We start from the raw sequence: 14010 nt of genomic DNA on the forward strand, positions 1-14010 counted from the left end.
GAAGTGAGAGTCCCAGTTCTGAGGAAGCCCAGTGGGGAGGAGGCCCATTGTGTCCTCTGGGTCCCCAGGGGCCCCTTGCCTAGAGCTAGAGCCCTGTGTGGTTACCTGAAGCTCCTTCCTCATGCCCCTAAGGGGCAGGTCAGGCGTTTCCAGTGTCCTCTTCTCTTTCCCTGGCTGTGACCAAAGGGGAGGTGGCCCCAAGCAAGATCTGCTTTGGGAGTGGGCAGCGTCTGAGGAACCTCTTCTCTCTTTTCCAGCTTTTATGGGGCTTGGGGGTTGGAGGGCCCTCATACTGGAGGAGGGGTGTGGGAGAGGAAGGCCTGTGCCTGGGAAACCATTTCCTGCCACAGGGGTCCCTGGCCTTCCCCCCGGACCGGGACTGCACGAAGGCGGAGGCAGGCGTCAGCCGGAGGGCGGAGGCAGGGATCGCGGCACAGCGGGCCCAGGCCACCGGATCACAGGCGCAGGCAGGCGCAGGCAGCGGGTGGCCCGGGCGGTGGGCTGCGGGGAGGACTGGCCCAGGCTGAGGCCCGAGGCCCCAGGCGCCCTGCCAGTCCCTGCACAGCTCGGTCCTGCTGGCGGGGCTCCAGAGAGGCTACTTCTTTTTGGGGAAGAAGCTGAATCTCTTCTCCTTGTCTTTCTTGCCAAGGCTGGCGTCGGGGCCGGTGATGGAGGGCAGGGGCAAGCTCTGGGCCTTCACGCGGATGCTCTGGGATTCATTGATGGCAGTGCTCACGCCCTGCAGCCAGGACAGCATCTCCTCCTGCAAGGCAGAAGGGTCATGGGCCACAAAGGAGGGGGGTGCCCCTGGGACTTCTGAGGGAGCCACCTGCTGCTTTGTCAGCAGGAGTCTGGGCTAGGCTGCCCTGTACTTACCTCATCCTTGCCATGGAAGAGCCACTCGCTGCCATTGCTCAGCCTAGGACAAAAAAAGGTTTCCTGCCATGTGGCCACCTCTGCCTGGACAGAGGGCTGGCTCATCCCACAGACCCGAGCCTCCCCCTGACCACAACCCTCAGAGGCAGGTAAAAATCTGGACCATCAGCCTCTTTGATTTGACAAATGCTAGGCCTGGAGCTGGTCTCCTACAGGGGCCCCTGTCCAGCCACTGATGCCAAACTAAGCCTGCAGGGAATGGGCATGGGCCAGGAGGGCCTCACCTCAGCTTGAAGACATGCTTCTTCTTCTTATAGTTGGCAGCAATCTCACAGATGGCGTGTCTCAGGGCCAGGGGTTCCTCCCCATGGTAGGGCACCCCCAGGGCTAGGTTCTTGGCGTCCTTGTAGAAGGTCAGTTCGCTGTTCCGGAGAACACAGTACAGGTTGTTCCAGGACCTGTGAAAACAGGCAGGTCCCCCACGGTCCGGTTATGACAGTTCTGTAATGAATTCTAGCTTTACCATTTTGTAAAAAATTAGTATACTAGGGGCGCCTGGGTGGCCCATTTCGTTGGGCATCTGACTCTTGGTTTTGGCTCAGGGCATGATCTTGCGGTTTCATGGGTTCGAGCCCCACATCAGGCTCTGTGCTGGCGGCATGGAGACTGCTTGGGATTCTCTCTCTCCCCCTCTCTACTCCTCCCCCACTCCTGCTGTCTCAATCTCTCTCAAAATAAACTTACAAAAAAAATAGTAACACATTTTATGGTTAAGAAAGGAAATAAAAATCATCTGCCTGTAATTCCACCATCAAAAGCTACTGTTAACATTTTACATATTCTAGTCTTTTCTATTCACACATTCACATTTTCTTCTATTCACATATATAATGAAAATTGGGTTATACTGAATATTTAATTTCATATCCTGCTTTTATCTATATCCTTTTAAGATTAACACTATATCATGAGTGTTTTCCCATATCCTTCAAATCTTTCCCCAAAATAATTTTGAATGCTATCTGGTATCCCACCATATATACAAATAATCCCTTTATTGGTGGGCCTTGTAATTACTGGAAATTCAAACAGTGCAGTTTAAACAGCAATGGGATAAACATTCATGCATAAATGTTTGCTATAGCTCTGATCTTACCTCGAGATAAATTTCTAAAAGTAGAATTATTGAGTCTAAGACCAATAGTGTAAACTTAACCTTGCAAAGCACTTGAGCATCCATTAGCATGTTTGATCCTTACCACACAACTGTGAAGTGAACAGAGCAGGGTTTTGTCGATGGAGATATGCACGGTATACTGCACCAGCACTTTTTAAAGATACATATTTGTGCAAATCAAGACTCAGCTGATGTTTGGGAGATGAGCTCATAAGCTAATGTGTGGGCTGACCTGAGCTCCTTGACTGGCCAATGGGAAACAGGTTGCCTTTTTACCTCTCACAGTAATGAATGCTGGGAAACATTAAGCTTTTCTTATTCCTCCTCCTCTTCCTTCGCCCCCCCCCCCGCCCCTCCCCCCCGCCCGCCTCCCAACCCCCATTGCTCTCTTTCTCCTCCCTCCCTCTGGAAGGCAGGAAGGTGAAGAATTTGGGGGCACATGGGGAAGAAGGACTGCAAGTTCAGAGAGAGAACTTGACCTGTACTGTACAAGCTGGCTGCAGAGCCATTTTTACAGAGCCCAGCTTTCTGACACCCAGAGGGAGATCCTCCAGGAAGGGTCAGGGACCTTTCCTCTAGCCCTCACCACCTTCCTTGAGCTTGTAGCCCAAGTAAGGCAGTTGCTGAGAAGGACCTGGGTCTTATCCTGCCTTAAACAAATGACTTAACTTCTCTGAAATTCTGTTTTTCTATCTGGAAAATAGAATCTTCAATAGCACAGAGCAGTTGTGAAGATTTTTAGCATGGCAGGTGCTCAGTTTCTCCTTTTCTGGTGGACTCTGTATAAACAATAGACTTCTTCAGGGTGGTTGGTCCCCCAAATTCATTTTTGAAATTTGAATTCATTTTTTAGCCTGTCTCCCCAGTATGGGCTCTGTATGCAGCCCTGGAGCCCTGGGAATGTGGCTCCTTCAACCTCTCAAAGCTGTCCTGTGTCCCTGGGACCCTGGAAAGCTCCCCAAAAAACAGAGGCCCCCAGGGACCTTGGGTAGAAGCAGCTCTGGACAGACCGAATTCAAGGACATAACTGCCTCAGGGCCAGGAAATGGCACAGCCTTCGAATGAGTTCCTCAGGGTCACAGAATTGCTGTATGACAGCACTGGGAGGGACCTCCAGAAGGCATGTATGCCAACCCCATTCTTCTTCCTCTCCTATTTTACAGCGGGGGAAACTGAGGCCCAGATTTGTTAAAAAGTGGGACTTGGTCAAGGATATGTTGTTACTGCCAAGACGTACCTACCTGTTACCCAGCCCTGGATTAAGAAAAACTAGTATTATTGAGAACCTACTCTGTGTCAGGCTCAGTATCTGTACCCAAGAGGCATGCTATCATCATCGTTACCCCTGTTTTGCAAACGGGGAAACGAAGGCTGAGTAACTTGTACGAGGGCGTAGGTTTTGAACTCAGGACTGGAACTGAAGATAGGCTTTTCCCATCGTGCCAAGTAGCCCCTAGGCTGGCCCAAAGGGGTGCTCAGACCAGAGACAAAGGGCACCCTCTCTCCCAACACATACCCATGCTGCTGAGGCTCTGTTGGTGGAGAAGTCCTTGGGAACCGCCCCCCACTCCCAGCAGGTGGCCCCTGCCTCATACCTGTTGGATGCCTTCTTATTGGGCCCCTCCAGGTCATGCTTTCGGCCCAGGTAGCCCTCCATCTGCACGCTGTACCCGTGGTCCCGCTGGGCTGGCAGCGTTGTAGGTTCGTCACCCTCGCTCAGAGGCGTGTCCAGGACTTTATAGAGAGGCTCGGTGGTGGGCCTCTCATCCCCACTGGATTTCTCCTCCTGTGGCCCTGGAGGGGGTGGCGGCTGCAGGTCCTGAGGCCACTGCCTCTCTTCTTCCTCCTGCTCAGGGTCATATGGGAGGAGCACACCTTGCTGGGGGTTCAGACCCAGGGGTGGCTACTGGGCAGGATTGGGAAGTCTGAGGCCCCCTCCTGACCTTGCTTCCTTACTGCTGTGTGCCTCCTGGTTTTCCCTTGATTTGCTGAGCCACCTGGTCTGCTTCTCTTAGACCCCGCCCATGCCTCTGGTTCCATTCCCACTCCCTCACCTTTCAACATAGTGACAGGAGGTTCTTAGAATGAGCTGAGGGGCCTAGGTGATGATTTCACTGCTGGGGGTTTCCAATGCAGCTGGCAAAGCCCTGGATCACTGCTGGTTCCAGGCCCCCCACCCCTGCTTCAGCAGAGGTGCTCCGACTCCAACTGAGTTGTATATAGGCTCTGGCAAGATTGCATAAGAAAGGTGCTATTCAACTGGAGCGTTGAATGGGAACTCTGCTGGTACCTGCTCTGGCTAAGGCCCCAGAGCTAAGGGGTCAGGCCCTCAGTCCCCCTACCACCTTACAAAGGGAGAACCTAGATCCTCCCGGGTCAAGGTGCAGGACCAACTGGCCCTGCTCCCACCACTGGACAGGGATTTGTTGGGAGTAGGGCAGTGCTTCCTAACCCTGGTTGCCTTCTACAGTCCCCAACTTCAAAATACACCCTGGAGTGGGGTCAGCACATTGGTATTTCTGAATAAGCTTTTCATGCTAATGCTGAAGTGGAGAATCCCCAGGTTAGGAGCCATCGCCCCAGGGAAAAGCTGTGGCTTTTACCTCTCTGCACTTCCCTTTGTAGGGTGGGGTGCTCCTGCCCCTACCCAGCCCAACGAGGGGCCTCCATGCCCAGGAGAAGGGGAGCCGACCTATACCCCAGCCGACCTATACCAACGCAGAGGCATTGGTGATCTGCCTTTGTGCCCTGTTGCAGAAGAGGGGAGGATGGATGAGGGTAGCAGGGGAGGCAGCCAGCCTCTCCCTGCCAGGTAGGGCACAGAGGAGTGTGTGCCAAATGGGCACCAATGCAGGCAGCCTAGCTTGAGCCATCTGGCCAGGACCCTGTCTCCAAGGCCTGACTATTGGAGACCTCACAGCACCAGGTGGGAAGGGTCCTATGCCACGTCTGGATGCCTGAAGGACCAAGGACATCACCCAGGAGGATCAGAACCTCCCCACGCAGTAGAGACTGCCCCCTTTTCTACTCCCTACTTCTTGCCCCACAACTGAAGGTGGAGGCCTGGAGTAGCCAGAGAAGAGCAGAGACCCTGTGCTCCCCATTGTGGGTCCTTTAGACCACGGATCAAACCTGAAATAGAGAAATGGAGGATGAGAGAATGTGGACACTACACTGGATAGCAGATTGAAGGTTTAAACTGAAACAGACTGGGTAGGCTTTTCAGCAGATGGAAGTGACCAAGGATTGCCTGAGATGGTACGAAGGAATAGAAGGAGAGGCTCAATGGAGAGGTCTGAGGCAGTGATTGGAGGAAAGATAAAGCTGGTCATGTTTGTATTCCATCAAATTAGGACAGTCCAATAAACAGTTTTAAGTTGGCAGTCCAGTAAGATCTCATTTAAATAAAGGATAACATGACTGAAAAGTTTGAAAACCACTAACCTAGTCTACTGCCTTCAATCTACAAGGAAATCTATTCTCAGAGAGGTTAAGTGACTTACCCAAGGTCACACAGCTAACAGGTATCAAAAGAGCATGCACTCCAGAATTAGAAAACCTGAGTTTTTATCACATTGTTAGGTCTTTCATCTTTTCCTTAGAGCCCCTTGAGCGCTGTGACTGGTTCACACTCCTCTTTACACATCTGCAGTACTTGTATGTTCAAGTGTCTGCAGTGAGCTAGCACCGGCCACAGGGATTTAGAGGCCTCAAAGCACTGCCTGGGTCATCTAGCAGGGTAGAAGGGCAAAGTTGGCAGGGATGAGCCTGGGAGCCTGGGTTTGGGCTTTTTCTTTGGACTCAATCAAGCCAACCTCTGACTTGGGTATAAAGGTTGGGAGGCGGATTATTAATGCAGAAGGTAAAGCCTCTTTCCACCCCCTACCTCTCCATCTGGCTGCACTGCTCCCCTTCATCCTGGGCCAGGGTGTTCCCTGCACCTGCCATGGGGTGTCAGAGAAGACCCTCTGCCACGTTTGCCTCTCAGCCTCTACCCTCCTAGGACTGGTTTTACTAGGCACTGTCCACATATTCTTCCTATACTTACATTCTCTTAACATTTCTGCACTGTCCTCTGGAAAAAAAAAAAAAAAAAAAAAGGCAGATTTTTCCAGGACTGCCTCCCAACTTAATCTCAACCTTTCTTCTGCTTCCTCCTAATGAGTGCCTGACCCACATCCCCTAGCAGGTACGTACAATTCAGAGGACCTGGCCTGTGTGATCAAAAGTTAAATGGCCAGGTCACAGGTTTGTTTTAGAAAATGGGAGTTTCCAATGTATGCAAACATTTCTTCTGTGCCCTTGACTATTCATGTGGAATAGACTGCCCTGAAGGCCAAGGCTGAGAAGGAGCTGAGGGTGAGGGTGAGGGTGAGGGGTAGAAGTGTCTGGCGGCTGCTGGCTGCCTCCCAGGCCCAGAGTTGGCAGTGCTACTCTTCTGGGCTAAGGAAGGAGCCACAGATGAGAAAGATGGGGCGTGGTTTTGGCCAGAGGGACCTTCCTTTCCCAGGCTCCAGGAGGAAATCTTCGTGCTGTCTTCTAAAAGTTGGGGAAGGGAGGGGAGGTGGTGACCGTCGTCCTGCTGCTGCCCCCCAAAACCGTGCCATACTTTCATATGGAGATTCTGCCTTGCCCTACAGGGGAGGGGCTGTGGCCCAGAGCTGGCTACTTGTGTGGCTGTAGGGAGAGGCAGGTTCTGCCGACGAAGGGCCCTGGAGAGATGGTCTAAGAGTCCCTTCTGTCCTCTGTGTTGTAAGGTGGAAGGCCTGCTGCTTCAGCCCTTAGATCACAAGGAAGATGCACAGATTATAGCTACAGTGCTGAGGGTGCCTAGCCTGGAAACACCACCCACTGGAGCTGGGGACACTCAAAGAGGGGGACTGGAGGAAATTCTAGGTGTCAGGCTGGAGCAGCTGGGGAGTCTAGACTTTAAGTGGAGGTGACAGCCTGCAGGAGAATGGGCCAAGGTGGGGGCTGGGATATAGGAGGGTGCTGCCTGTAGCATGGAGGTTTGGGGAACAGGTGGGTGAAGCAGGGGCATCTGAGAGGAGGGCGTGTGAGCCAGCTGCTGGGATCATGATGTCAGAGGAGGGCAGGGGGCAGGCAGCATTGGCTGCTGGTAGGGGACATCAGGGGAGGAAAGGCACAGGCAGGAGAGGCTTTTAGGATCTCTCAGGATTGCAGTCAAACGGAGAGGCCCCGGTTCCCGACGGGCACGAAATAGCCACCTTTTCAGGGTCTTTTCAGCTTGACTTTTTAGCATATTGCCTTCCTAGGAAGCTGGTTTGGGTAGGGGAAGTAGGCAGAGCCTTGAGGGTCTTCTCCACAAAGGAGGCTCAAGAATGGGAGAAGAAGGGGGACAAGATGGGTACATTTCTGCTCTGGACTAAAGGAGATGGAGGCGTGCTTCCATGCCCGGCCGGGGGTGTAGAAGACAGCAGACAGACAACTAACACTCCAGTCCCTGGGAGAAAAATAACCTGGCCTGTGACCACAGGGTGTTTTGGAGTTTCTAGAAGATGCTCAGTGAGCCCAGATGTATTAACAAGCAAGGAAACGCAAGTGAGGGGGCTTGTCCCTAAAGGAGATACTGATAAGTGAGAACCAGGGTGTGAGGGTGCACCCAGGAAGAGGCCATTCCTCCTTGTGATGCGATCGTCTTGCCTGCTGATCTCACGGCAGGGATTCAGCCCAGAGTGTATACGCAGGGATATCTAGGGAGAGATGCTCCAGGAAGGCTGGTTTGGGAGGGCTCTGGCAATGGGTGTTAGAATTCACATGGAGGATGCTTCATTTAAGAAGATGAAGGACTGTAGTGAGGGACAGACAAAAAATGAAGACTGGAAATAATCTACTAGGTGCCAGATGTTCTACCTACATTCTCTCTTCCAATCCTCACAGTCTGAGGCAAGTATCATCCCTATCCGATTTTACAGATTCGGAAAAGTGGGGTCAGGGAGGAGTAACTTGTTCAGCCACACATCTAGTGAGCGAGGAGTTGAAGCAGAGCTGTCTGGTCCCTTCCTCCTACGGAATCCTGCTGCAGAAGGGGCAGGGTACTGTTGCTCCAGAGGAGAGCACCTACCAATGTGGTTCCTGCTCTACATTTGTAAGACGAGTCAGAAAACACCTGAACGGGCCAGAAGAGGGGCTTGGTGCTGGACGACACCTACTGCTGGATGCCTTAGGCAACCAAGTCGTGCTTCAACTGGGGTGGGGGGAAGCTGGCCACTTCTGCAGCCGAGAATTGCACTCTCCCCCAGTGTCTGATGTCTGGATGCTTGTCCTCTGGGTAAGGGGAGGGAAGGACTGTGGGCAGGCAGGTTGGGAAGACTTCAGAAGACAACTGTTTACAAGAGAAGAAAAAGATTGTTGAGTTGAGAGCAGCCAAAGAAATCAAGAGATGGGAACTCAGGGCGAGCAGAGACAAATGCCTCCAGAGGGAAGGCAGGAGCAGCTGGGGTAGAGAGATGGGATGAGCCCTCAGTCCATCTGAGATGACAACTGGGAAACCAGGGAAGATGACAGGAGGAGCCACCAGGTGAAGTGAGGGGAAAGGAGAGGGGAGTGTGCAGGGTCCCCTCAAACAGGGAGGGGAGGACCTGGTCCACCGCCCTCGTGGATGGGAGGCTTCCTTGGGAGCGGTCTTCACCATTCCTACCACCGGCTCTTCCGGGCCTGCCCTGGAGAAGCTGGTGGCTCCTTCATCCTGCTGTGATTCGGAAAGACTAAAAAGAGTTAGAAGATGCCACCCCCCCCTCCAGATCTTACACCCAGTGGTCAAGTTGGCAGCTTCAAACCCCTTTTCTGAGATGCCTCCAAAGTTCACGGAGTTCCATCCTGAGTCCATCAGTATCTGGGATGCTCTGAAACACAGCTTGGAAGGAAGAATGCAGAGGCAGCCTTTGGAGCAGCCAGGCCAGGAAGATCACATGTGGCCACAGCATGGAAAGCTGGGCACACCCAGTGGTGGACACAGGTCCAGAAAGAGCCTGGAGTATCAGGGTGCAGTGCCAGACTGTAGGCAGACCCCTCCCCACTGCCCCCCACACCCACTGATTCAGGCATCCTGGGGAGACAGGGCCACGCCCAGGTTTAGGGGAAAACAGAGACCTTTCCAGGTCCCTTCTGCTCATTAGGAACAAATAGGATTCGCACAGGCTGAAAAATGCCTGAAGCAGCAAGCAGTTCCTTTGGGCCTCACGGGGCGGGGAGAAAGGACTGGAACACTTGCTCGGGCAAGAAGAGACACAGCTGCTCCACACATCCCCACATCCCTTCCATCCAAGGACATGGAGCCTGGCCTCTGGTTGCTGATTACAGCTTCAGGTTGCCTGCCAGGAGGGCTGTTCTGAGGAGAGCTTGGGGGGTGGGGGGTGGGGGTAAGGGCGACAGCTGCTGGAGCCAGCCAGGCACCTTCTGAAAGGTATGCCCACTCAGCTCCTGGGGCACGTCCCTCCCATTTCCAAGCGCTGGTTACTGCCCTCAAGCTACAGCAACCTCTGAAATTCTGGAAGGGAGAGGCGAGGGACCTAGACTCCCCACATTTACCCCTAATGAGATGCCCGTCCTCTCCCAGGCAGCCAGCTGCAGGCAGTCTTGGAAGGTCATGGTAAGAGTGACGTCTGTGAGCTGCACTTGGGTAAGAATCTTTCCTGACAACCTGATGAAGGGACCTGATAATGACCAGCACCCAGCAGTTGCTTTCCAGAGTAGCCTCAAGTTCCAGAGGCTGACAGGGCACGACCACATGGTGAACACTGAAGACTGCCTCTTTCTTGTTGTCACAGCCCTTCAGAGCACCAGTACCTCTCAGGGATGCCATTCACATTGTCACAGCTGTCTCGTTGGGAGAATTCCTCAAGCAGGCCCCAATTCCCACCCCAAAGCCAAGAACTGGATGCCATGCACAGAAGACATCCCAGCACTGTTGGCTGGGACCTTTAAGCCTGGAGTGATCTGAAATGACCTGGATCCTCTGCAGTACCATTTTCCCCCGTGAAATCAATCACAACCTTTCAACAATCAACACCTCCCTGCAGATGCACTGGGGATTCTGAGGCACCCAGGGCCTGGGAGATGAGAATGCTTAGCAAGAACCCCAGGCCCTTCCCACAGCCACCCCCAGGATGAAGGGACACATACAGGCAGGGGGTACTGGGGTGACAGTGCCAGGCACTGAGAGGAAGGGGAACGCTCAGCCTGCTGCCAGGCCCCCATCCAGTGCCCCGGGGCCATCTTCAGGGCATAGACTTTGGCAGGAGCTGAGGCCCAACCCTGCCTCTCTTTCCCAAGCCAAGGACAAAGGCAAATACCCCAGCCCTTTGCCTCTTCTTTCCCATCCAGCCTCATACCAGCTAGCACCTGACAAGCTAACAGGCTCCTTAGAATTAAGGATGGGACCAGAGGAAAGTGGGGAAACCCATCTCTCCCAGCCCCTCCCTTTATTTAAGTATATTGTTGATATACAGGAACGTTCTGGACTTTCTGCAATCCCAAAGAGGGCTTTATAAGGGTGAGGAGACCCAGGACAATTAGGTGGTTTGTATAAAATCATACAGGAAGGTTCTAGCAGCATTAAGGACTAGAACCCAATGTCCTGACTTCCACTCCAGAAGTTTTGGCTTTTGTGATACCTTATTTTTTTCTGCTTGGCCTCACGCACACACTTACATACTTACCTGTATGAAAGGACCAGTTTTTTTTACCAGAACGTGCTCTGATGTGGAAAGGTGGTGAGGGAGGCAATCAATTGTACAATGATGTATTTGAGGAAAAGATGGACGTGGAATGTACTCCAGTCCGTGTGTGTATCTGCGTGTGCTTTTGCAAACACCTGGAAAGGGGGGGTACCGAGCTGGGGCCTGCAGGGTGGCCACCCGTGGTGCGTAGCAGGTGTCTGGTCCACTCCCATCTGTTCCCCCAAGCAGGAAGCCAGCATGCACTAGTGATGGGTTTCACATAAAGCAGCACCACATGGATCGATTCTACAGGGCACCCACACCAGACCACACACATGGGACAGCGTGAGAGCCACCCTAACCCAGGCCCGGCCGGGGAGAAGGCTCAGCACACTGCCAGCCCTTCCTGGGAGAGGCCAGTGGTTTCTGAAAAGGTGTCCCAGCCTGTGTGGGACCCATTTTCCTCTCTTCTCATATCAAAGACCGACTGGGTATCACACCCTCCCTTGGAGTTTTGTAGATCCTCATAAAACCCAACAAAGGGCTCAGAAAGGAGAAGCAGCAGGAAATTTGTTTCCATGAGGCCTCAGGCCTGGTATTCACTTGATTTGCCATCTGGATTCTTCCTGTAGCAAACACAGGCATCCTCCCATTTGACGGAGTGGCTGGCTCTTGGGAAGAGTCTCAGATGTGGGTTCGTTCCCACCTTCCAGAGATACTCAGGTCCAAGCAGGTTTTATTCCCCCAAACCCAGGGACATTCAGGTGTTGGATGGAGGCAGCTCTGATGCACACGTAATTACATTTGCACAGACGTACATGACACAGACAATGGAGTTGCTCAGGTGGCCACAAAGGAGCCCACAGACCGGGGACACCACTGCACGTAAAGACACACAGGGACGCACAGCCGAAGCACAGGAGGTGCCGGACAGTCCCAGCCCCAGTGTCCACAGTTCGGGCAGCCCTCAAGTTCTCTCTCCTTCCGGCGGGGGCTGTTTCAGGCAAAAGGGGCTGGGACCAAGTCCGCGAGAGATCCCACATGCGGTGATGGGAGCCTCAGAGGGCACTTCTGGGAAGGACCCTCCATTGGGAGCCCAGGAATGCCCTCTGCTGGACATGAAGGGCTGGTGCAGCTCAGAAAGGGACTCCGGCCAGGCTGGAGGCAGCAGAGGGAGCTCAGAGTGTGGAAGAGTGTGTGAGTGTGAGTGTGTGTGGCTCTCAGGGGTGTGAGAAGGGCTGACAGACCTGACAGGGATTGTGCACAGGAAATAATCACTGTATGTGCATTTTTCTGGGGTGGTGCACGTATCAGAAATTTCCACCTAGAATGCCAATTTCCCTTAAAGGTTCAGGCAAGCTTTACCGGGCAACTAGAGAGGTGGGGTGCATGCATTGGTGAGCCATGCAAGGCACGTGCCGAAGTCTTGTCTTCTTCTCCGCCGCTCCCCAGGGCATTTCTCCAAAACCTAGGTTACAGCCTTACCCGGCTCCCAGTACAGACACCCTGGGTCTTTTCAGCTTATGGACCTATTCCTTCCTGAAGACTTGTGCCCCAAGCCTCCAGCAGCTGGTTTGTCTTGGACCCTCCCAACACCTCTGTCAGCCAGGACTCTGATGCACCCTACTTTCCTACAAGTTTGGGGGACTGGCCCTGTGACCCAGAAGCCCTGGTGCTCTCCTTCAGTCCTGCACAGCTCCTTGAAGTCTGTTCCTGCTTCAGAGCCAGCTCCATATCCAAACTCACTGACTCACAGGCATCAAGCCTGGGAGCAGCAAAGGGAAGGAGGCTCTGTGTAGGAGGGAGGGATCTGCTAGAGGGTGGCTGTCCCCGCTCCACTGCCCTAAATGTCTGTGGCTGGCGCAGGCGGGATCAGATGGTCTATTTGTGCATGTGAGAGAGAGAGAGAGAGAGAGAGAGAGAGAGAGAGAGAGAGAGAGAGTGTGTGTGTGTGTGTGTGCGTGTGCGCACGCGTGTGCATGTTCAGGGCCTACTGTGTGAAGGATGGACTGAGAGGGAAAATGGGAAAAAGAATGATGTGTAAAAATAAACCTTCCCTGGATAAACTGTTTCCCCTAATGTAGATGGTGATGTATTTATACAATAAAATTTATTAGACTAGATAATACCAAACTAATAGAGTCATATGAGTGGGCGGGCATGTCAGTTTCTTCTGGGTTGAAGGAAGGAGGCCAATTATTCTAGAGATTAAGGAAACCTAAGTTAAAAAGGAAGACTGATCTGAAGGAGGAGTCTGGAAGGCTGGGTGGTGTGCGCCTGTCCTCGCCTTCTGCCTCGGCTGAGCCTAGTAGGGATGAGCAGGTTCTGGCAGCAATGACTCCCAGGAACCAGACAAACCAGACAGGAAACTGACCGGGGATGTCCTCTCGGTGGCTGCGCGATGCGGACCTCGGGGAGCCTCCCCTGCTGTCTCGCCTTCCTCCTCTTGAGGCCTAGAGAGGACACAGCCCCTCTTTAGAAACCACCTCCCTGAGGCCGATGCCTACCCCCAAGGCACACACATCAGCTATCTCCTGGTCCAGGCCTCCTGGCAACAGGCACTTAGCAAGGAGCTGCTTAATCTGAAGAGTTATGGCAGATACTTCAGAAATGGACATGGTCGTGCACAAAATGGCCTCTCAGGCACGTGTGCAGGTGGTGCCCAGAGCAGGGGAGGTGATTCTTCAGCAGCCACTGCTCTCTACCCATTTCTGCCTGTACCCCTAGATTCGAGGGAAACAAAAGCTCCTCTCTGCCTTTAAGCTACAGACACTCCAGATTTCTCTGGCTAGTGGCCCAGGTGTGAGAGGTCACATGTGCACTGTTAAAACATCAGGGGGCCTGTTTCTGATTAAAAAAGTACCCTCCCTCTCCCTTCCCACCCATCCTCCTTGGCAGAATGCTCCTGCTGGGTCTACCGCCTGGCCCTCGCCATACTTACCCAGGCTCCTCCTCAGGTCTCTCTGGGGTCTGGCGTTCTTTTAGCTCAAGCTAGGGGAAGAAAAAGGCCCAGAGTATCAGAGCAGTCACAGAGAAGAGCTTGCCGTTAGACCAACTTTCTCTACAGATGGCTCCCAATACACCTGGTGTTTGTTCCTTTTGAAAATACTTACCCCTTTTGCCTTTCACATTCAAAAGTACTTTCTACCTCTCCCATTTCCTTCCCACTCTCCCCCTTGCCAAGCCTCTTACACTGTCCATGGGTGCCTAATAATGGGCTCAGAGTTCTTGACTTGAGATAACCACCTCCCCCCCAGGGGTGGCTGCTGAGAGCCT

The 14010-nt window shown here is 53.1% G+C and overlaps 1 protein-coding gene across 2 annotated transcripts in view; it reads right to left on the minus strand.

Moving 5' to 3' along the window:
* Positions 1–502: 502 nt before the first annotated feature.
* Positions 503–14010, minus strand: part of SPTB (spectrin beta, erythrocytic) — a 124883-nt gene continuing 111375 nt past the window's right edge. For both annotated transcript variants that reach the window (XM_078448143.2, XM_078448142.2), the window contains 6 exons: positions 13676–13725; positions 13109–13187; positions 3649–3899; positions 1161–1334; positions 877–919; positions 503–763 (listed from right to left, as the gene is read on the minus strand). In XM_078448143.2, the coding sequence (XP_078304269.1) occupies positions 596–763; positions 877–919; positions 1161–1334; positions 3649–3899; positions 13109–13187; positions 13676–13725 (765 nt within the window). In that variant the 3' untranslated portion in view covers positions 503–595. The remainder of the gene's footprint in view (positions 764–876; positions 920–1160; positions 1335–3648; positions 3900–13108; positions 13188–13675; positions 13726–14010) is intronic.

Source organism: Panthera onca, chromosome B3 (assembly GCF_046562875.1).
Source record: "Panthera onca isolate mPanOnc1 chromosome B3, mPanOnc1 haplotype 2, whole genome shotgun sequence".
NCBI lineage: Eukaryota > Metazoa > Chordata > Mammalia > Carnivora > Felidae > Panthera > Panthera onca.